Source organism: Penaeus vannamei, chromosome 24 (assembly GCF_042767895.1).
Source record: "Penaeus vannamei isolate JL-2024 chromosome 24, ASM4276789v1, whole genome shotgun sequence".
NCBI lineage: Eukaryota > Metazoa > Arthropoda > Malacostraca > Decapoda > Penaeidae > Penaeus > Penaeus vannamei.
In genome coordinates this window covers 3931230-3946229 of record NC_091572.1, presented here as the reverse complement: position 1 = coordinate 3946229, position 15000 = coordinate 3931230, and the positions used below count along the sequence as shown (strand labels likewise).

Sequence of the window (15000 nt, the reverse complement as noted above, 5' to 3'; positions counted from 1 at the left end):
GTCGGCGCCGGCGGCTCCTGTCATGCACTCGCGGGCCATGACTCGCCGTCTGCCTTTGCATTCTGATCGCAGGCACCGCATGACAGATACCGCATGACAGATACGTGTCACTCGCCGGTCGCCCGAGCTTTCGACATCGCAGCATGACACGGACTATGCGGCGGTTGACGCTGTGATCGCGAAAGTGAGTTTGCGGTTTTATTATTATTTTATTTTTTATTTTATTTGTTTGTTTGTTTGTTTTTGTTAGTTTATTTATTTTATTATTCGTTTGTTTGTTTGTTTGTTTATTTATTTTATTATTCATTTGTTTGTTTGTTTGTTTATTCGTTAGTTTATTTATTTTATTATTTATTTGTTTGTTTGTTTGTTTATTCGTTTATTTATTTTATTATTCATTTGTTTGTTTGTTTGTTTGTTTGTTTATTTATTTTATTATTCATTTGTTTGTTTGGTTATTCGTTTATTTATTTTATTATTCATTGGTTTGTTTGTTTGTTTATTCGTTTATTTATTTTGTTGTTGTTATTACTGATTTATTTTTCATTTATGTATTTATTTATATATATATATATATATATATATATATATATATATATATATATATATATATATATATATATATATATATATATATACATATATATGTGTGTGTGTGTGTGTGTGTTTGTGTGTGTGTTTCTGTGTGCGTGTGTTTGTATCTGTGTGTGTGTGTATGTGTGTGTGTGTGTGTATGTGTGTGGGTGTGTGTGTGTGTGTGTGTGTGTGTGTGTGTGTGTGTGTGTGTGTGTGTGTGTGTCTGTGTGTGTGTCTGTGTGTGTGCGTGTTGGATAAAGACATTTACGTGATCGCTTTATATGCTTGGTATTATGTTTTTTTTTCATTTTATTTGATATAACTTTCTGCTTTAATCTTATATTATTCTATGCCTTACATAGGATGGTTTTCATCGAGGTAGTAATAAAAGATATATATGTTTTTGTTCTGTGAGGGCAATTAAACCCAAATCCATGGTTTTGGTCTACGTAATAGTAACAGATAGATATTTTTGTTTGTTTGTTTGAAGAGGGCAATTAAAATCACAAGAGTAACAGATGAAAGTAGTAATAAAAGTATAATATATATTTTTTTATTCTCGGAGGACAATTAAACCCAAATCCATGTGTTTGATCTACATAGTAATAACAGATTTTGTTTGTCTGTTTGAAGAGAGCAATTAAAACAACAACAGTAATACATGAAAGTAGTAATAAAAGTATAATATATATATTTTTTATTCTCGGAGGACAATTAAACCCAAATAAATAGTCTTGATCTACATAGTAATAACAGATTTTGTTTGTTTGTTTGAAGAGAGCAATTAAAACAACAGCAGTAATACATGAAAGTAGTAATAAAAGAAAAATATGTTTTTTTTATTCTCGGAAGACAATTAAACCCAAATCCATGGTTTTAATCCACGTAGTAATAACAGATTTTGTTTGTTTGTTTGTTTAAAGAGAGCAATTAAGACCCAAATTACCATTCTATATCACTCAACCTTGACTTCTTAATGAGAGTGACGCTCTGAGAATTTCGATAAGTACTGGCACACTCATAGGAGTTACATCAGCGCCATCTTCAGTCAAGGTCGCGAGTTAATTATACCTATTTTACCTTTTTGAGGAGACGGGCGTATGTACTCTCCGGCGTGACCTGTGGCGTGCGAGGTCATGACCGGCGGTAAGTGGGCCTTTTATGCGGCGGTTTTTGGTGTTTCATAAGCTTAGGGAGTGTGTAGTGTATGGGGGTTATGTGGTCGAGTGTTGGGCGTTCGCGAGGTTATCAGTGTCTTTCTCTTTGTCTCTCTTTAATGTCTTTCTCTTTGTCTCTGTCTCTCTATCTCTCTCCTTCTCTCTCTCTCTCGCTATTTTCACTCGATCTTCCTCTCTTGTCTCTCTCCTTCTCTCTTTCTCTTGCTATTTTCTCTCGATCTTCCTCTCTTGTCTCGCTCCTTCTCTCTTTCTCTTGCTATTTTCTCGCGATCTTCCTCTCTTGTCTCTCTCCTTCTCTCTTTCTCTTGCTATTTTCTCTCGATCTTCCTCTCTTGTCTCTCTCCTTCTCTCTTTCTCTTGCTATTTTCTCTCGATCTTCCTCTCTTGTTTCTCTCCTTCTCTCTTTCTCTTGCTATTTTCTCTCGATCTTCCTCTCTTGTCTCTCTCCTTCTCTCTTTCTCTTGCTATTTTCTCTCGATCTTCCTCTCTTGTCTCTCTCCTTCTCTCTTTCTCTTGCTATTTTCTCTCGATCTTCCTCTCTTGTCTCTCTCCTTTTCTCTTGCTCTTGCTATTTTCTCTCGATCTTCCTCTCTTGTCTCTCTCCTTCTTTCTTTCTCTTGCTATTTTCTCTCGATCTTCCTCTCTGTCTCTCTCCTTCTCTCTTTCTCTTGCTATTTTCGCTCGATCTTCTTCTCTGTCTCTCTCCTTCTCTCTTTCTCTTGATATTTTCTCTCGATCTTTCTCTCTGTCTCTCTCCTTCTCTCTTTCTCTTGCTATTTTCTCTCGATCTTCCTCTCTTGTCTCTCTCCTTCTCTTGTTATTTTCTCTCGATCTTCCTCTCTTATCTCTCTCCTTCTCTCTTTCTCTTGCTATTTTCTCTCGATCTTCCTCTCTTGTCTCTCTCCTTCTCTCTTTCTCTTGCTATTTTCGCTCGATCTTCCTCTCTTGTCTCTCTCCTCTCTTTCTCTTGCTATTTTCTCTCGATCTTCTTCTCTGTCTCTCTCCTTCTCTCTTTCTCTTGATATTTTCTCTCGATCTTTCTCTCTGTCTCTCTCCTTCTCTCTTTCTCTTGCTATTTTCTCTCGATCTTTCTCTCTGTCTCTCTCTCACATCCTTCTATATTTAGTGTTTTGTTAGCTTGGTTAGTTTGTCGACTGGTTGGCTGGTTAGTGGGCGAGGTAGGTGGGTATTCATTCACTGATTGACTGGGTGATGTAACCGGTACTCATTCATTCATTCACCCAGTCACTCATTCATTCATTCACTCGTTCATTCACTCACACCCAGTCACTCACTCACTCGCTCACTTACTTACTCATTCATTCACTCACTCACCCACTCGCTCACTTACTCACCCACTCGCTCACTTACTCACTCACTCATTCACACACTCGATCCCTCCCTCCCTCCCTCACTCACTCGCTCACTTACTCACTCACTCACTCACTCATTCACACACTCATTCGCTCGCTCACTCGCTCCCTCACTCACTCACTCACTCGCTCACTCACTCACTCACTCACCGACCTTATTATCTCCTCACAGCTTCAGATTTCACCGAGTTGTTGAAAAAAAATACACATTGTTCAAACAACAGTAAAAGCAACGAGGCATAAAAGGAATTGGAAACCTCCTTAGCGCAGTTGAGTTTGTACAGGTACAAATGATGGTACAAATCTCACTTTGTGTTGTGGTTAAAATGCTCTTGTGGTACAAATTTTCCTTATGTGGAACGAATCTGCCTCATGTTGGTGAACGTATCTCTCTCTCTCTCTTTCTTTCTTTCACTCTCTCTCTCTCCGTCCCTCCCTCCCTCCCTCCCTCGTGGTACAAATATTCATGTCGTGGTACAATCTCCCTCATACCATGGTATGAATCTCCAGCATGGTACAAATCTCCTCATAGTGTGGTACAAAATCTTCATGTCATGGCACAATCTCCCTCATAGCGTGGTACGACTCTCCCCCCGTGGTACAAATCTCCCTCATAGCTCGCCACATACTCCGAACACCGTTATAAACTCCCTCTTTCTCATATATATATATTTTTTCCCTTCGTGCACTCGTTCCCACGGCCATCTCTGGGATTTGAATTTCCCGCCATTTTGCCAACCGTCTCGATAGGGTGAAAGTAATGTGGAAAATGAGATTGGAATCTGTTTTCCTTTTTTTGTTTTCCTTCTCGTAGTGAGAGGTTCGAGACACGTTAGGTGGAAGGAGGTGGGGGGAGGTAGAGGGAGAGGGAGAAGAAGGGGGAGAGGGGGAGAAAAAGGGGGAGGGGGATCGGGAGGGGGAGGTGGATGGGGATGGGGTGGGGGAGGGGGGAGGAAGAGGGAGGTGGAAGGGGGAGAAGGAAGAAGGAGGGGGAGAGGGAGGTGGAGGGGGGAGATGAGGTGGAGGGGAAGGGGGAGGGAGGTGGAGGGGGGAGGGAGAGGGGGATGTGAATGTGGATGGGAATGTGTGATTAGGAGGGAAAGTAATATGAAATGAAGGGTTAGAGAGAATTGAAGAAAATCATATGAATGATAGGAGAAATGTGAGAAAATGTATATAAAAAACGAGAATGCGATAAAAAAAATAAAAGAAAAAAAACAGATAAACAAAGAAACAACTGGAGAAACTAACCAACAAAACACAAACAACAAAAAACAAACAAACAAATAAAACAAAAGATAAAAAAACGAAGAAAAGAGACGAGATTCAGAACCATAGACCTCCCCCCCCCTCATACCCTCCCTCCCTCCCCCCCTCCCCTTCCAACCCGTCGCCGGTGGGAGGGGGGAGGGAGGGGGGGTGGGGGTGTCACGCCTTATCGGTGATCTTGGCACATCTTTCGGAGAGGCTTGTTTGTTACGACACATCACGTGACTTCGTTTTTATTAGGGGGGGGGGAAGTCGTTAGAGGGACGTCACGAGAGGAGCAGCTTAGCACGTCTCGGTGGAGGAGGGGGATGGAGGGGAGGAGGGAGTGAAGGAGGAGGGGGTGGTGGAAGAAGGGGAGGTGAGGGGAGGTGGGGGTGGAGGGGGGGTGAGGGTGGAGGAGCAGGTGAGGGGAGGAGGGGATGGAGTAGGAGGTGGAAGGGGTGGTGAGAGATGGAAAAAGGAAGGGGATGGAGAGGGAAGGAGGAGGTGGTGGGGTGAGGGATGGGAAAGGAAGGGGTGGAAGGGAGGTGTGGGGGAGGAGGAGAGATTAGGGAGGGAAAGGGGAGGAAAGGGGAGAGGGGAGAGGGAAGAGGGAAGAGGGAAGAGGGAAGAGGGAAGAGGGAAGAGGGAAGAGGGAAGAGGGGAGAGGGGAGAGGGGAGAGGGGAGAGGGGAGAGGGAAGAGGGTAGAGGGGATTGAGGAGAGAGGAGAGAGAGAGAGAGAGAGAGAGAGAGAGATACAGAGAGAGAGAGAGAGAGAGAGAGAGAAAGAAAGAAAGAAAGAAAGAAGAGAGAGAGAGAGAGAGAGAGAGAGAGAGAGAGAGAGAGAGAGAGAGAGAGAGAGAGAGAGAGAGAGAGAGAAAGAAAGAAAGAAAGAAAGAAAGAGAGAGAGAGAGAGAGAGAGAGAGAGAGAGAGAGAGAGAGAGAGAACCCATCAACCGATACCCGATGCGTGATGACAGCGTGGGAGAATCTGTCAATTGACGCCTCCATTAACACCGCTCTCATTACCATACACTGAGGTCAAGACGGGTTTTGACTCTCCTGACCTTTGACCCAGCCTCTCCCGTCACTCGCGCTCGAGGGAGAATTTTTATTATCTCAAGGTCTTTATCGAAGAGGTTGATGTTATGTAGACCCAGTGAATACTTATGCAGAAATAAATAAATAAATAAATAGATAAATAAAAGAAATAAAGGCATATCTGTCTGTATATCTGATAGACATACATTTAACCCTCTCTTTGCCGGGTTGATATGCATGTCTAGACTGATAGATATGCATTTATTTCTTTATTTGATATGCATAATTCGCACAATTCTAACAAACCTGGTCGATATTTTTTGCTTCTACGTGTGTGTTGTCTGGGATGGACCGACAGACAGACAAACACTTCGTTGTTATCTCTCCTTGTTTTTGTTGTTATTATTATTCTTGTTGTTGTCGTTGTTGCTGTTTTTTATTGTTGTTTGAATTATTATTATTGTTGTTGTTGTTATTGTTATTGGTTATTTGTTTTTTTTATTTGTTATTCTTATTAATTTAATATCATCAATCACCACCAGCATCATCATAGTCATCATCATCATCAATCTCCATCATCATCATCATCAATCATCTTCATCATCATCATTATTATCATCATCATCATCACCATCACCATCATCAATCATCACATTCATCATCTTAAATACAATATGTATGTGACAAAAGAAAAAAAAACATTCGGAGAAAGTAGACGCAGTGAACCCTTACCAGTCGTTTCCATTTATGCGCGAGACTAATTGGGGACATAACATCTGTTTTCCTTTCTCTTATTTAACATCACAGAACGGGTAGAGCAACACTATTACTTACGTCTGTCTAAGGTCAGCGAGAGCATGCTGTGGGCAATTCAGGCATCTAGTACGCCCTACTCTTTCAACAGAGAGAGAGTAAGGAAAGTAAGGAAAGGAGCGCGGATGACCCATAAAAGTGATGGTTGCTAGAGCAGGTGGACAGCGCGTGGTCTTTGTATTTGAGATTAGATAAGTCTCCCCCTTGGCGAACGCGGCACCGCTCCGTTTTCTCTTTTAGACGTTTTCTCTACAGGGGGGACCATGACGCTTGTCGAGATTGCCAGATAATGCTACGTTATTTGCGTTTCATGTTAATCACCCGTTATTCATCACGTTTTTTAAGCATTCAGTGAAGACTATCTGACACGTTATGTAATTTACACATGGAATAAAACAGCTGATATATCTGAACGTTCCAGCTGACGTCAGCAAAACATAGATAACCTTTTTTTAACACTTAACATTCTTTTACGTAGTCACATAAACACGATTTAGCCATCTACAGAAAGTCACATGTCGGGGCTATGGAATTCTTACCATCTTTAGCATTATCGTGCATCTGGTCGCCGAAAGTTCATCATGGCCGACGAGTCACGCCCCCCCCATCCCCGCCTCATCCTAATTACCGTTTGATAGACTAATTAACGCCTTAGTTGTCCTTATGAGTTCGTTGCCTTTAATGGCGGAGATAACGGATTTTTTTTAAATTGGTGATTCGTTAGGGAGGTTTTATTTTGTTTTTATTGGAATTTGGGGTGAATTTAACCGTATGTAGAGGCACTTAAACAAGGTTTGGTTTGATATGCATATTAGTTGATAGGACTACAAATTGAAAGTTTGATAATTTGAATGACTCCAGAAAAAAATCAACGAAAAAGACAACGCATTTTTTTTTTTTTGGAAATACTCGTTAAAAATAAAGTTTAAAAATACACATTTAGAAATATAGTTTAAACATACACATTTAGAGTTAAAGCTTATAGATACACATTAAAAGATAAAGTTTGAAGATACACAATAAAAGTTAAAGTTTTAAGATACACATTAAAAGATAAAGCTTATAGATACACATTAAAAGGTAGAGTTTGAAGATACACAATAAAAGTTAAAGTCTACCATCGCAAAAGTCCCGCCAAAGGAATATAGAAAACGGGACGTAATAAAAGAATTAGGCGGGAAGGCCATCGAGGTCAGGACGGGTCGGAATGGGCGGTAAAAGAGGAGGAAGGGATAATTGGGGACAAATTCATGTCAGGTAATCCGGGGTGTTTGGGGTGGCGGGGTGGGGTGTGTGGATGGGGGGGGGGTACGTTGTTTGTTTTCATGGACTTCGTTGTGATGGACGTGTCTACCCCCCCCCCCCTTCCTATCCTACTCTACCCCTCCTCCGGTCCATCTACCGCATGTCGACCCCTCCTTCCCCCCCCTCCCCTCCCCGGTCTATCTACCGCATGTCGACCCTTCCCCCTTCTGTCTACTGCACGTCAGTCTTTCCCCTTTCCCCCCTTCTACTACCTTCCCTCCCTTACGTCAACCCCTTCCTCCCGTCAGGTCACCCCTCCCCCCCCCCTTACGTTAATCCTCCCTTCCCTCCCCTCCTCTACCTCACGTCACCCCCCTCCCTTCCTTCCTCCCCCCTCCCCTTCCATCCCTCTTCTATACATCCCTTTACTCCTTCTCCTTTCCCACGCTCCTCTCTAACTCCTTCCACTCTGATTAAGTACGTGTTCATTCATCTCCAGGTAACAGGTAACAGGTAACAGGTACAGGTAACAGGTACAGGTAACGGGTAACAGGTAACAGGTACAGGTAACGGGTAACAGGTACAGGTACAGGTAACGGGTAACAGGTAACAGGTAACAGGTAACAGGTACAGGTACAGGTAACGGGTAACAGGTAACAGGTAACAGGTAACAGGTACAGGTACAGGTAACGGGTAACAGGTAACAGGTAACAGGTAACAGGTAACAGGTACAGGTAACGGGTACAGGTAACAGGTAACAGGTAACAGGTAACAGGTAACAGGTACAGGTAACGGGTAACAGGTAACAGGTAACAGGTAACAGGTACAGGTAACGGGTAACAGGTAACAGGTACAGGTAACGGGTAACAGGTAACAGGTACAGGTAACGGGTAACGGGTAACAGGTAACAGGTAACGGGTAACGGGTAACAGGTAACGGGTAACAGGTAACAGGTAACGGGTAACAGGTAACAGGTAACAGGTAACAGGTAACAGGTACAGTCTGGGCGACCCTTTCGGCTATTAAGCGCAGTGTTTATCTTCGCTAACTACTTCCAGGGGACCCATTCTTGTGTGTCTCGGTGTGTTTGCGGTCGTGCTCGTTTGTAGTGATTGTTTTTTTTTGTTTTTTGAGTGTTTTTGTTTTGTTTAAGTTATTCTGTTGTTTTGTTTGTTTGTTTAGATTTTTTTAGTAGTTTTTTTGTTTAAATTTTTGTTTTGTTTTGTTTGTTTGTTTAGATTTTTTAGTTTTTTTAAATTTTTGTTTTGTTTTGTTTGTTTGTTTAGATTCTTTTGTGTTGTTTACTTTGTTTTTGTTTTCGGTTTCGTGTGTGAGGAATCTGTGGGTTTTGAGGACACGTCTTTCGATACAGACACATGTGCACATAGAAATATGCGTTCGCACACACGCACGCACCCCCCTCCCACACACACACATAACATTTCCCCATCCTCTCCATACCTCTCTTACTCCCCCATCCCCTCTCACTCTTCTCTTCTCCCTCCCCTCCTTCACATCCCCCCCTCTTCTATCTCTCTCTCCAACCCTTTCTCTTTTCCTTCAAGATCCATATAGAGAAGGCAGTGAGACCAACAAACAAACGTGCGATGTATTTGTACCCAGCTGAGAGGCGGCCAAGGCAATAAGTATTTTTTTTTCTTTTTCTTCTTCGTCTTCTTTTTCTTCTCCTTCTTTTTCCTTTTCTTCTTCGTTTCTTCCTCTTCTTCTTTTTTCTTTCTTTTTTCTTCTTCTCATTCTCATTCTTCTCCCTCTTCTTTTTTTTTCTTCTTCTACTTCTACTCTTCTTCTGCTTCTACTCTTCTTCTTCTTCTTCTGTTTCTCTTCTTCTTCTGCTTCTACTCTTCTTCTTCTTCTTCTTCTCCCTCTTCTTCTTCTTCTCCCTCTTCTTCTTTTCCTTCTCCTTCTCCCTCTTCTTCTTCTTCTCCTTCTCCCTCTTCTTCTTCTTCTTCTTCGTGCAAGGCTGAAGAGGGCGAGATAGAATGCCATTGTTTTTGTTAGAATGTTGAAAGGAACATTACGGAAAACATTTTTTTTTTTTTTTTTTTTTTTTTGTTTTGAGTGTGGATTTCCTGTCACGGTTTTCTTGCGGCTGCGTATTTTAGCTGTCATGGCGTGACAAAAAAAAAAGAATGATAGAGAGAAAGAAAGAAAGAAGGTGAAATAAGAAAGAAAGAAAGAAAGAAGGTGAAATAAGAAAGAAAGAATGAAAGAAAGAAGGTGAAATAAGAAAGAAAGAATGATAGAAAGAAGGTGAAATAAGAAAGAAAGAAAGAAAGAACGAAGAAAGGTGAAATAATAAAAATATCAAATCAACATTTTGGATTCCGTTCCGAGAGGTTTTCGACTGAAGGAGGAACGTTAACCCAGATATCACATGTCACATCCTGGAACATCGGTAAACAACGCCACGCCCGCACGCCCGCACGCCCACGGCTCGGGTTGTTAGCACTGCACTTGTTCGAAAACCGAGGAATGGTCTTGGAGCGGTTCGTGTATTGTTTGAAATGCGGTTGACGGTTTAGTTTTATTTAATTTGTCCATGAAATTCGCTTTGTTGTTTGTTAGTGTTCGCTGAGGTGGAGTTAAGAAACATTATGATTTTTTTTGGATGAATATCGTATAAAAGTATTGTGTGATTTTTTGTCTTTTTTTCATTCTTTTACGCTCCAAAGAGAGGGAGAGAGAGAGGGAGAGGGAGAGGGAGAGGGAGAGGGAGAGGGAGAGGTAGAGATAAAGAAAGAGAGAGAGAGAGAATGAGAGCATTATGTGATTTTTCTCTTTTTCCATTCTTTTATGCTCCACCCCGGACCTTCATGGGAGATAGAAAAGTGCATTGACTCCGGGCAATAATATCTGCTGCCATGAAGGAATATGTCAACTAGCTATTTGACGAGAATATATTTATTGAATATATTGAATTATTCTTGGTGTGTGGATATACCTTTCAATATTATTTATTTTCCGCAGGCTCTCTGGCAGCAGTTCCCGTTCTCGACAAAAAAAGACTCGAGGTAATGTATACAATTTATTTGTAAGTTGATCCTTTTATGATATTTTATTGTCTCCCTTCGTCTTCATGAACGAACAATACCTGTCGATTCTGAACGAGCAATACCTGCCGATTCCGAACGAGCAATACCTGCAATTCTGAACGAGCAATACTCGTCGAATTTTATATTTAAATTCGATTCGAATGCGGGTCAGACGTGGCATACCGATGGCGGGGCCGGACGGCATACTAGCTCGTTAGGATTCATCCCAAGTGGCTTTGTTAGGTCGAACGGATTGTTCAGTTCAGTTAGATTTGCGAAGTCTAAGTCAGGGCCGTTTCTCGAGAGTGGCTCGGCCTGTGTCAGCTGTTTTTTGGTTGACTCATGTGGAATAGATAACGTGATGCATGTGGAATAGATAACATAATGTATGTGGAATAGATAGCGTAATGCATGTGGAATAGATAACATAATGTATGTGGAATAGATAGCGTAATGTGGAATAGATAGAATAATACATCAACTATAAGGAGGAAAGGGGAACTGGGAGTAGGGAAGGAGAGTTGGCGAAGCGAATGGGAGAAAGGGGATAGAGAGGGAGAGAATGGGAGGGAAAATAACGAAAGAGAAGGGAAAAGGGAAGGACTATAAGGAGGAAGGGGAACTAGGAGTAGGGAAGGAGAGTTGGGGAAAGCGAATGGGAGAGAGGGGATAGGGAGGACGAATAGAGAGGGGGAGAATGGGAAGGAAAATAACGAAAGGGAAATGAAAAGGAGAAGGAAACGAATGGGAGTGAGAGGAGAGACTGCGATTAGAAATCAGAAGATCCGAGCGAGAGCCACACAGAGCGAGAGCCGAGGAGACAAAGGGCGCCCGTAGCAAACAGTAGCCCAAATAAGACGCACGCCTGGCACCCTGTCATGTCCCCTTTGCTGGTGGTTTTGCCCGCCTCGTGTCACCGACGTCGGCCCTCTCTTTGGCGACGAGGGATTAGCCTCCTGTCATGTCCCGCCGTCCGTAACTATACCCCCGTGCGATAGGTAGGCCTATGTGGCACTGCTGGGTAAGAGAGAGCAAGGGGAGCTGGCGTGAGTCGGACACAGGTGATGGGGTATGTAGGGCATCGCCGAAACCCGTGCCCATTTTTTTTTATTACCACTCGGTCACTGTGCCCGGAGCTCACTGCTGCACCGTACATAGCAGACGCACACGCATACGGACACGCACACACACACGCACATACACACACGCACACACGCACACGCACACACGCACACACACACACACACACACACACACACACACACACACACACACACACACACACACACACACACACACACACACACACACACACACACACTGCTCACATTTTTTTACCTCTCGGTCCCAGTGCCCGGAGCTCGCTGCCACACCGTACATGGCACTCGCGTGAGGCTGACGTCCTGGCCGGGGAGATGTCAGTTGTAGTTTGTTCCGCGTGACGTCACTCGAAAGAATGGGTGTTGTGGTGTTCCGTTTCTGTAGGAATTTGTGATGAAAATACTATGGTAGTTTATATGGTGTTTGTTATGTACGTTGCAAAAGGGAGGGAGAGAAAAAATAAGATGATGTGGAAAATATCATTGGAATAAATTTGAGGAGAAAGAAAAGAAAAAAACACAATAATATTTAGAATTAATAAATCTCACATAAATATATAAATCTCACTATGAACCGGACGACGCTGAAGAAATATGACAAATAGAAAAAGAAAAGTGAAGTCAAATCTACAACTGATTTCCTTATCCTGTGTGTCATGACCCTTTCAAAAAAAAAAAAAAAAAAAAAAAAATGCTCCGAGAAAGAATGAAAAAGAACCATTATTATTCTGCATTTCTTTATAACACGTTCAGATCACAATTTCTTTAACTGGAAGAGCAATTAGGAGATGAATTTTTATGATAATTTCGTTTTTTTTTTTCGTCTGGTGATTTCAACGCTCAGGGAGATAATGAGCAGAGATATTCGGAGACTCCGCCTGGCGTTTGCGGTTTCGAGAACTTTTACCGTTTTCTTGGCGTCGTTTTCTTTATTTTTTATTTTGTCGTTTTCTTTTTTATCTAATTTTTGTATTTGGTGTTTTTTTTTTTTTTTTTTTTTTTTTTTTTTTTTTTTACCTTTTTTTGTCATTTTATTTCTTTCTTAATTTTTTATTTTTGTCGTTTTATTTTTCTTTATTATTTATTCTTTGTCGTTTTATTTCTTTCTTTATTTTTTGTCGTTTTATTTCTTTCTTTATTTTTGTTGTTGTTTTCATTGTTTATTTTTTTCGTTTTCTTTATTTCTTTGCTATTTTCTTTATTTCTGTCTTTGTCGTTTTATTTAGTTCCTTTGCTTTTGTTGATTTCTTTATTTCTTATTTTTTCTTGGTCCCTTTCTTTATTACTTTGTTTTTCTTTTACGAGGACCATTTCTTTATTTATTTCTATTTAGTTAGAATAAGCGTTACTGTGCACATGTTATTTTATGCATATCACCCTACTGGCTTTTATAATTAACATTTATATTACAATTTTACATCTGAAGGTCTATTAAGTTAATTGTATAAGATTTGGAATATTCAAATTACCCGCATTTTATCCAAAAGTGGATTTCAGAAACCGTTTCTCGAACAAAAATACCTGTGTATGTGTAATTAACCTTTCGTCGATAAGAATCTTGAACTTTCACATTCCTGGTGAACTGTAATTCCTCAGAAATGAGATAATGTTCATTTGTCTTCGTGTAAAAAGAAAAGAAAAAAAAATGTTATCGGATAGATTTCGAGAACTGTGGTATTTGAGATGCAGTTCACGTTGGGTATTCTGGTTGTGTGTTTTTGGTGTCGGCGGTGGGATGAATGCAGACGCGCATGCTCTCTCTTTTGTTAGTTTGTCTACGTTTGATTATCTCTCTCTCTCTGTTTCTCTGTTTTTCTTTCTATTTCTCTCTCTCTCCCTCTGTTTCTGTCTCTCTCTCTCTCTCTCTCTCTCTCTCTCTCTCTCTCTCTCTCTCACTCTCTCTCTCTCTCTCCCCTCTCTCTATCTATCTCTTCTCCCATCTCCCTCTCTCCTTCTCCCTGAGGTCAATTATAATCAGGAAAAGATTATACGACCAAACCGCTTGTAATCCTCACGGAACAACAAACCTTATTCACACTTACAGTTATTAATCATCGTGTTCCTTATGCAAGTCACGTCAGCCGAGGTTTCTAGTATTCTAAATGAGGTTCCCGAAGCTGCCAACAGAGGGCAGGAGTCACATGGAAACGCCCACTTGTGTTGTTATGGTCGGTTAGTCCGTCAGACCCAGCGACAAGCGATAAGGGAGGAGATAAAGTTTAGTTTGGGGGGTATAATTACTAGAAAGTTTAACGTACATGTGGAACGGCATATTGTACATCGTTTCTGAATACGTGGTTTTGTTAAAGGAGGTTTGATTGATGTAAAATTGGCACATATGGCGCCTCCCTATATGATGGTTGTAAACAAATGACTGCTACCCGCCCTTTCTCCTGGCGTCTTGTGATATATGATGTTTTTGTCTTCGATCCGAGATAAAGAGTTAGCACAGGACGCCCCCAGTGCATTTATAACATTAATGCCACCATATTTCAAGGAGTGCTACGATAAAATCCATTCGCTATAACGCCCATGCATGATTAGACGCAGCCAAGTGGGGGAGTCCGTAAAAATCCGAGGAGCGAAAAAGTTATGGACCGAAAAGGATAGAGTTCCCCATTTCACTTCCTCTTCGGGCCTGGCGCTCGTCCGGGATGGCAGGGGGGAGGTCGGGTTACTCTCTTTCTCGAACGCTGCACTCACGTAGGTGGTTCTGGCGAGGTGGCGCTTAAAGGACCGAGGGAGTGAAAGCTGTTTGGCCGGAGTGCGATCAGCTTTCGTCGTCGTCTTCTTTTTTTTTTCTCCTAATTCCTCAAGGGTTAGAAAGGAGAGAGAGAAAGAAAGAAATAAGGACGGATTAGAATCTTGAGCTCTTTAAACGTGCACTTGGTCAGCGGGGGCGTGAAAGGACCGTCGCTGCAGGTCGTAGGTGGCTGGTCAATGTCACGGCGTGTGGGCGGCGGAGGAGGAGGAAGAAGAAGGAGAAGGAGAAAAAGAAGAAGAGGAGGAGGAGAAGGATGAAAAAGAAGAAAAAGAAAAGATGATGACTGATGATGGTGATGATGATGACGACAATGTAGAGGACGAGAACTAATCATGATCATGCCGATAACGATAACATTAATGAAAATGATCAAGATGATGAAGAAAAGGACAAATAGAAAAAAAAGATGCAGATGGGAGAGAAAAAAAGTGGACAAAGAAGGAAAAGAAAAGAAAAAGAAATTGAGGACGAAGAAGAAGAAGAAGCAGAAGAAAAAGAAGTAGAATAAGAGGAAGAAGCAGATAAAGAAGAAGCAGAAGAAGAAGAAGAAGAAGAAGCAGAAGAGGAAGAAGCAGATGAAATAGAAGGAGAATCAGAAGAAAAAGAAG

At 41.6% G+C, this 15000-nt stretch overlaps 3 protein-coding genes across 3 annotated transcripts in view; 1 reads left to right on the top strand and 2 right to left on the bottom strand.

The window, feature by feature from the left end:
• The window catches only part of LOC138866104 (uncharacterized), a 21870-nt gene extending 21831 nt beyond the window's left edge, over nucleotides 1-39 (bottom strand). Inside the window, exon 1 of the mRNA XM_070138015.1 lies at nucleotides 1-39. This exon is cut by the window's left edge and continues 61 nt beyond it. Within this exon, the coding sequence (XP_069994116.1) occupies nucleotides 1-39 (39 nt within the window).
• Nucleotides 1-15000, top strand: part of LOC113809600 (uncharacterized) — a gene marked incomplete in the record, with an annotated part of 365670 nt that overhangs the window by 221487 nt on the left and 129183 nt on the right. The window contains 1 exon segment of the mRNA XM_070138240.1: nucleotides 10464-10507.
• Nucleotides 7961-15000, bottom strand: part of LOC138866103 (uncharacterized) — a 7535-nt gene continuing 495 nt past the window's right edge. The window contains exons 2-4 of the mRNA XM_070138014.1: nucleotides 13047-13056; nucleotides 11867-12007; nucleotides 7961-8494 (exon numbers count right to left, since the gene is read on the bottom strand). Of these exons, the coding sequence (XP_069994115.1) occupies nucleotides 7961-8494; nucleotides 11867-12007; nucleotides 13047-13056 (685 nt within the window). The remainder of the gene's footprint in view (nucleotides 8495-11866; nucleotides 12008-13046; nucleotides 13057-15000) is intronic.